The sequence below is a fragment of the Tupaia chinensis genome, unplaced genomic scaffold, assembly GCF_000334495.1.
Source record: "Tupaia chinensis unplaced genomic scaffold, TupChi_1.0 Scaffold000211_1, whole genome shotgun sequence".
Classification (NCBI taxonomy): Eukaryota; Metazoa; Chordata; class Mammalia; order Scandentia; family Tupaiidae; genus Tupaia; species Tupaia belangeri.
Genome location: NW_006159686.1, coordinates 186450 through 194786, shown reverse-complemented (window position 1 = coordinate 194786; position 8337 = coordinate 186450). Strand labels below are relative to the sequence as shown.

The 8337-nt window shown below is 44.0% G+C and overlaps 1 protein-coding gene across 7 annotated transcripts in view; it reads left to right on the top strand.

Moving 5' to 3' along the window:
- The window catches only part of LOC102491132 (zinc finger protein 140), a 97092-nt gene that overhangs the window by 31644 nt on the left and 57111 nt on the right, over nucleotides 1–8337 (top strand). For 5 of the 7 annotated variants that reach the window (XM_027771384.1, XM_027771383.1, XM_014587390.2 and 2 more), the window contains one exon: nucleotides 339–2071. The exons of 1 other annotated variant lie outside the window; for it this stretch is intronic. In XM_027771384.1, coding sequence (XP_027627185.1) covers nucleotides 339–1690 — 1352 coding nt within the window. In that variant the 3' untranslated portion in view covers nucleotides 1691–2071. Of the gene's footprint in view, nucleotides 1–338; nucleotides 2072–8337 lie in introns of those variants that run through there. One more of the 7 variants, XM_014587389.2, reaches the window with a different exon arrangement.

Genomic DNA, 8337 nt, shown 5'->3' with positions numbered 1-8337 from the left:
TTTTTGGAGAGGTTTTTCGCTATAGGGCGCGTGTGCTCGCCAGACAGACAGAGAGAGGCAGAGAGACAGAAAGTGAGAAATCACTCCCCCAGGGGGGATGGTCATACTGCAATCCCTTCTCCTCCATTCTCCTCTCGGGATCTTGGGCACGCACGCACACACGCCCGGCATGAGTTTTAAGCCACCGGGTCCGGGACGCGAACCGCGGTCGACTACATGGGAGTGCAGTGACATAGCCATTACACTAACTACTGGTTCCCTCATATAGCAGTTCTAAAGTTGTTTAATTCCATAACAGACTAATGTTATTTAAAAAATGTTTTGGACTTTTTTTCTAGAAGGCTGGGAAGAATGGTACCAGAAAAGTCAAGATGACTTTGAAAGTGTTGAGAGGAAATATACTTGTAATATGTTTGGAAAACTTCATCCGAACAAAACCGATATTTTTCCAAGACAAAGACTCCATAAGTATAATGCACATGGAAAAAGTTGGGGACAAAACTCATATTCCAGCAGAAGTTACTTAAGAAGAAATTCTGATAAGTTTCATGGTTTTGAAGAATCACACTTTCTTAAGCATCAAAGCACCCATAGTATAGAAAAAAACTGTGTGTGTGGTGAATGTGGGAAAGCTTTTCGTTGTAAATCACAGCTCATTGTGCATCTTAGAATTCATACAGGAGAGAGACCTTATGAATGCACCAAATGTGAAAGAGCCTTCAGTGCTAAGTCAAACCTTAATGCTCATCAGAGAGTTCACACAGGAGAAAAACCCTACTCATGTAGTGAATGTGGAAAAGTCTTCTCTTTCAGGTCACAGCTCATTGTCCATCAGGAAATTCACACAGGAGGGAAACCCTATGGTTGTAGTGAATGTGGGAAAGCCTACAGCTGGAAATCGCAGCTCATTTTACATCAGAGAAGTCATACGGGAGTGAAACCCTACGAATGTAGTGAATGTGGGAAAGCCTTTAGTTTGAAGTCACCATTTGTCGTACACCAGAGAACTCACACAGGAGTGAAACCCCACAAATGTAGTGAATGTGGAAAAGCCTTTAGGAGTAAGTCCTACCTCCTCGTTCACATCAGAATGCACACCGGAGAGAAACCCTATCAATGCAATGACTGTGGAAAAGCCTTTAATATGAAAACACAGCTTGTTGTACATCAGGGAGTCCACACGGGAAATAACCCTTACCAGTGCAGTGAATGTGGGAAAGCTTTTGGTCGGAAGGAACAGCTCACTGCACATCTGAGGGCTCATGCAGGAGAGAAACCCTATGGGTGCAGTGAGTGTGGGAAGGCCTTCAGCAGCAAGTCTTACCTTGTTATACATAGGAGAACACACACAGGAGAGAGACCCTATGAGTGTAGTTTCTGTGAGAGAGCCTTTTGTGGGAAATCACAGTTAATCATACATCAGAGAACTCACTCAACAGAGAAGCCCTATGAATGCAATGAATGTGAAAAAGCGTATCCTAGGAAGGCTTCTCTTCAGATACACCAGAAAACTCACTCAGGAGAGAAGCCTTTCAAATGCAGTGAATGTGGGAAAGCCTTTACTCAGAAGTCGTCTCTCAGTGAACATCAGAGAGTCCACACAGGAGAGAAACCGTGGAAATGCTCTGAATGTGGAAAATGCTTTTGTTGGAATTCAGGGCTTCGCATACATCGGAAAACTCACAAGTGAGATAAGAATGATAGATACTTTCTTACAGAAGTTGAGGCTCAGGATACCAGTTGATAGTATACACAGGATTTATAATAAGAGATTATAAATGCACTCATGTCAAATAAGTCATAGAGGAGACAGATCAATCATATATTTGGATTGAGTATGCAATTCTTTTAGAACTGAGTCATCCAGATCCTGTGGAGAAGACAGTAACTGTAGGAATGCAGAGCAGTAATGTACCAGATGTAGTAGCATCATTATGGAGATTTGGAGAATCCATACTGAGAATATCTTTCAAATTTAACTAGTCAAAAGGATTTTCCTATAGAATGTGTGTTGGAAAATCACATTCCAGATTGAAGCTATTTTTATAAAATAAAATCTCCATTAAAAATAGACTTCATGATAAAGTATAACGTTTTATGTTTTGTTTTATATGTAAATAAGGTAATGATCAGGAAAACAACAAGGAGCGGGTTCTGAAAGTTAAGGGATATTTAGTGTGGTTTCCTGAGTTAACACTGAATAGTGTTTTTTTTTTAAGTTGGAGTTTTTTCAGTGTACCTTTATAATATGTTTGAGTTTGTGGAATGACATGCCCCAGTATTCTTCATATTAAATGCTAAGTATCAGCATCCTCTTTATTTCTTAGCAGTATACCTAAAACAGTGTGGTGTATAATTAATGAAAGGGTACATTTGTCTCTCTAAGTAAGTTCACTTACACCGTAGTCTATGTAAGTAGGTCTGGCAGTTATTACAGGGCTGCTGCTTTTTCTTTTTTCTTTTTAGGGTTTACTTACATCTTCCATGAGCAAGAGAGACAGCACCCCTAACAGGGTGTCAACATCACAATCGATCCACCACCTCAGCCAGCCCCATATCATGGGTATCGTGTGCCTGGTATACTCAGGGAGGTCTCTGAACCCAATCCTGGAATGCTCTTATATGGATCAATCACAGACCATCATGTTTTACTGCCATGCAGCTGTCTGGCCCACAGGACTGCTTAAGAGAACTCATAATGGGTCTGGCAGGTGGTGTTGTGGTGTGGTGGTTGAGGGCACTAGACTCCCACATGGCCAACCATGGTTCAAGTCCCAGACCTGGCAGCTTTCTCTCTCTCTCTCTGTCTCTCTCTCTCTCTCACACACACACACATGCCCTTTGTCCCTCTTGTCAAATTAAAATAAAGATAAATAATTCTTTAAAAAAAGAGAGAATTTGGGTCTGGCAAGTGGTGTGGGGGTTGATGCACTGGACTCCCACATGGCTGACCACAGTTTTGAGTCCCTGGCTTGGTGACTTGCTTTCTCACTCCTTTTGTCTCTCTCTCTCTCTGGTCAAAATGGAAGAATAATGATAATAAGTAAAATTAAAATATATACATATATATTTTTTAAAGAGAACTCATAATGAACATTTCATTTTAGCAATTTGTGAATATTTATCTCAGATGATGTCAGCACCCTTGTTGTAGTCTTTAAGGGTTTTCTTTCTACTGGTCACAGGTGAGTGTAATTGTTGGGTAATAGCAATCTGTTTCCCAGGATTTTGAGTCTGTAATTCAATTCTGCATGAACCAGAAGGGAAATATGCCAGGTGTGTGTGTATGGGTGCCCTAGATTCCTAAAGGAAGGAGAGATGGAGGGGAAGGGATTGTGGCATGACCGGTCTCCGTCAGTAGTGCTTTCCCACTTTCTCTTTGGTGAGTGCATGCACCCTCTCGCAACAACAAAAGTATGTGAAAGCACACAGAAGGCCAGAGACAGATTCAAAAAGGAATAGTATGAGTTCTGGGGATCAATTTAGTAGAATGAATCGTGGTCTTTGAGACAAGAGTAAATGAATATAAATGAAAATATTCCCCAGGCTGCCAGTTTAGGACTCAAACTGTGTAGTAGGCCATGTGGGCTTCAGCTGCCCTAACCACCACACCACTGGCTGGCCTGTGAAAATGATCAGGATGGCTAGTCAAGGACAGTAGCCTACAGTCAGTGTGTACTCAGTGTGTTGGTACCTAGAAGTGGTTACAGTACCATGAGGTAGGAAGAACAAAAGTTAGAAAGAGAAATATCGTTGCCATCATGTAGGTAAAGTAGTTTTACTGCTTTGTGATACCATGCTGGATTGGATGCATTTTGTTGCAGCGGGTAGCATATAGGTTAAGGTGGCTGGATCCCACATGGTCAACTTTGCTATTTGAGTCCTGGACCCAGAAGCTTGAAAATCTTGACAGACATCTGTACATGTGTGCCCAAAATCCCGAAAGAAGAAGGAATTGCAGCATGGCCATACCTGCAGGAGAAAGGAGTGATTTTTTTTTTTTTTTTGGAGAGGTTTTTGCTGTGGAGTGTGTGTGCTCGCCAGACAGACAGAGACAGAGAGATAGAAAGTGAGAAATCAACCCCCGGGGGGGTGGGGTGGCCATGCAGCAGTCCCTTCTCCTCCATTCTCCTCTCGGGATCTAGGGCATGCATGCACAGGTTTGGATTTGCAGGCCCTTGGGTCCAGGCCGTGAACCGCGGTCAACCACATGGGAGTCCAGCGACATAGCCATTACGCTAACTGCTGGTCCCGGGAGTGATTATTTTTCACTTTCTTGCTCTCCTCTCTGCCTCTCTGGTGAGTACATGTATCCTTTAGCAAAAAAAACTTTAAAAAGAAAAAAAAAGAACTCAACCCAGTTAAGGTTTCGTTTGATTTCTAAAACCAAGACATTTGATATACCAGGCACCATCAGATAGGCATGGCCTCAGCCCACTGTGCATATCGTATTTCCTTGAATTAGCTGTATATGTATGTTTGTATGTGTATGTGTGTGTGTGTGTGTGTATATATATATATTAACTACCACACCACCTGCCAGTCACAAGGCCATATATTCTTTTTTTTTTTTTTAAGAATTATTTATTTTTATTTTATTTATTCCTTTCATTTTATTTTAATTTGACCAGAGAAAGACACAGAGAGAGAGAGAGAGAGCGGGAAAGTGAGAAAGGAAGCCACCAGATCCGAGACTTGAACCGTGGTCAGCCATGTTGGAGTGTCCAGCGACTTAACCACCACGCCAACTGCTGGTCCCAAGGGCCATATATTCTTGAAGAAAGGATGTGATGTGAATCTATTTTTCTGTCATTTCGTATGCTATACTCATGACCAAAGTAGCTCTATTTTGAGACTACTAAATTCTAGCTCCAACCTCATAGATCATAAGGCATTTTTTTAAATAATTATTTTAATTGTATTTGTTTTAATTTGACCAGAGAGGTACAGAGGAAGAGAAATAGAGAAAGCAAGCTGCCAGGTCCAGAACTTGAACTGTGGTTGACCATGTGGAAGTCCAGCACCCGCAACCATGCCACCTGCCGGTCGCAATTATACTGTATTCTGATGGACTAGAATGGTGTGAAACAAGGCCAGCTTGCAGTTAGGCTTATGTTGACTCATCCAGTAGTTCTCAGAACATCACACTGCAGTGCAAGTCTAAGGTGCAATTAACACCACATGTGGCTCATCACGCAGTCAACAATACCATAACAGGTCTGTACTTTTTTCATGCAGAGCCCACTAAGTCTTCATGTCATGACAGTATCAAGTGTCTAAGTATATCTAGGCACTCCTCATTTAACAGTGGAATTCCATTCCATTGATCAGAAAGGGAGAGGCTTAACAGTGAATGCCTTAACGGTGTGTGGTGCCACAGGGTATGTGTTTGTCAGTAGACATCATGGGGCACCACTAATGTAATTCCACTCATACAAAAAGCATACATGAGAGGGAACCAGCAGTTAGCGTAATGGCTATGTTTCTTGACTCCCATGTAGTCAACCGCGGTTTGCGTCCCGGACCCGGTGGCTTAAAACTCACGCTGGGTGCGTGTGTGTGCGTGCCCAAGATCCTGAGAGGAGAATGGAGGAGAAGAGATTGCAGCGTGACTATCCCCCCTGGGGGGTGATTTCTCGCTTTCTGTCTCTATGTCTGTCTCTGTCTGTCTGGCGAGCGCACACACCCTGTAGCGAAAACCTCTCAAAAAAAATAAATAAATAAAAGCATACATGAGATAAATGTCAGAAAGCAACAAGACACACCACAACAAATTGTTTTTATTCCGAATACTACTATAGGTGCACAATAAAGTACAAATTTATGAAGTATGGAGTTTTGCAGGATTGCAAACACTTTGTGTAGTGAATACTAACCAACTGCAGGAATGAGACAAAGAAGATTCCCCATGCTGGAGGCTGCTTGTAAGTTCAAATGGTTGTTAAACAAGTAGGTTGATAAGTGAGTGGCTATACTAGGAAACCTGAGGGTGTGCCTGACAGGAGTGTTTTTCTTTTTTTTCCTGAGAGGTTTTTGCTATAGAGCACATGCGCTCACCAGAGGGCCACGCCACAATTCCTTCTCCTCCATTCTCTTCTAGGGTTCTTGGGCACACACACACACGCGTGCCTGGCATGAATTTAAGCCACCGGGTGTAGGACTCAAAACCGCAGTCAACCACATGGGAGTCCAGCGACAGCCATTACACCAACTGCTAGTCCCGTGAGTGCTTTTTAATAACTTGATGAACAGACTGGTGCATTGTGTCTGAGTTCATAGTTGGTAACCCAGACTAGACTAAGGTTCCGGCAAGTAGGGTTCTTGGGCACACACACACACACGTGCCTGGCATGAATTTAAGCCACCGGGTGTAGGACTCAAAACCGCAGTCAACCACATGGGAGTCCAGCGACAGCCATTACACCAACTGCTAGTCCCGTGAGTGCTTTTTAATAACTTGATGAACAGACTGGTGCATTGTGTCTGAGTTCATAGTTGGTAACCCAGACTAGACTAAGGTTCCGGCAAGTAGGATGATACCAAGGCTCAGGCAAAAGTAGCTAGTAAAAAGCATATATGGTAGTAAATGAAATCTAGGTCTCTTCCCATACTACTGTTAAAATGTGTAGGTTGAGAGGCAGGCCGCTGGTGTGGTTAAGGGTGCTGGACTCCTACATGGCCGACCGTAGTTTGAGTCCTGGGCCTGGTGGCTTGCTTTCTCATTTTCTCTCTTCTCTCTCACTCTGTCCCTCTCTGGTCCAATTAAAATAAATAGTTAATTTTTTATAAAAGTACAAGTTTATTTTTTAAAAAATGTGTACATTGAATCATATGAAATTGCACAAAATTACCTTTTCTTTTTTAACCTGTGTGGCAGGTTTTACTTCCCAAAGAGCTATAACACCATGTCCCATTTCACATCCTCATCCATCGTGTGACCTGGCAGTTCCTCCCACTGAGGATCTTGTCTGCCACTTTTTTTTTTTGGCTTGTGGTTCACTTGTAGCCAAAAGTAGTATAAGTGGTAACAGAAGACCTCTGGGGTTATAATACCTGTTCTTATGGCCTTCCACCTTCAATAGAAGCAGTCCTTGAGGCTATAATGTTAAGAGGAAACCTCAAAGAGTCCATGTAAAGAAACTACATAAAAAGAAAGGACTGTCCTGCCTCATCCACATACTCAATTCCATGCTTCTCCAGATCCAGCCACCAAGTCATGCCATCACAGGAGAAATCCTGAACCAGAACTGCCCAAGCCTTTCCGGGATTCCTGACCGACAGAAACCATGAGAGATTTATTTCAGTATTGATTGTTCCTGAAATTTGATATTGTAAGTGGGGTGCTTCTGTAACAGAAACTTAAAATACGCAGCGTTTGGCTCTGACATTTGGTGGTGAGTAGGATTTGGAAGGCCCTTGAGGTAAAATAATAAATCCTAAAAAATCTTTGAGAGAGTATTAGCAGAACCTAGAGGTCATCAAAAAGGTTGCTGGTGAGGGATCAACCCGAGGAAAGTGTTATTTGAGCAGGAGGAAATAATTTGGTATGTGGTGGCAGAAGGTTCGTCCACTGCGGCACCTCATGTAAGTGGAAAACAGAAAACGTGCCTATTATGGCAACCCGTTTTCCGGGCCCCTCCCTTGGGAGCTCCGTTTTCCCTTTTTTCTCCCTCAATAAACTTCGCGCTTTTGCTATACCTACAAATAATCTAGGGACCAGCAGGTTAAAAAGAAAGAAAGAAAGAAAGGAAAGAAAATGTACCTGATGACGTCAAATGACTTAGCTATGAGCTTTTTTAGTGTTTGGACTGCTGCTGCTCGCTGTTAATAACAAAACGACAAAGGAACGAGAGGCCCTAGGGAGCCGTCACGAGGAAAACGTGGCATGGCCAGAACAGTCTCCAGCTGGCAAGGGGCTCTCATCAGGGACCTGGGGTACCTAGGGAATGCACTCCACAGCCCGAGTTCTTGGGCGGCTTCCTCGTTCTTAAGTACTGAGGGATCTGGTTTCCTAGTCTCTACCGTGGCGTTCCTCACAGGCTGGCGTCCGCGCAGTCACAGCACGCGGTTGGCGTTTCTGATGTCTCCGCCCCGTCTCCAGGACACAGGACGCCGGCGTCCCGCCGAGCATTCTGGGAGGTGTAGTTCCGAAAGCTCCTTGCGCTCGCGCAGGCGCTGTCTTCGGCTTTGGCCTTAGCGGCTACGAGCGGCGCGCGCCCTGCGCCGTGCGTGTCAGGGCGCGCGCACGCAGGGGCACGCCCCGCCCCGTCCTTCCCCGGCGCGGTGGGTCTGGCGCACAAAAGCAGACGGCGGGTAGCGGCGCCGAGTCCGGGGTCG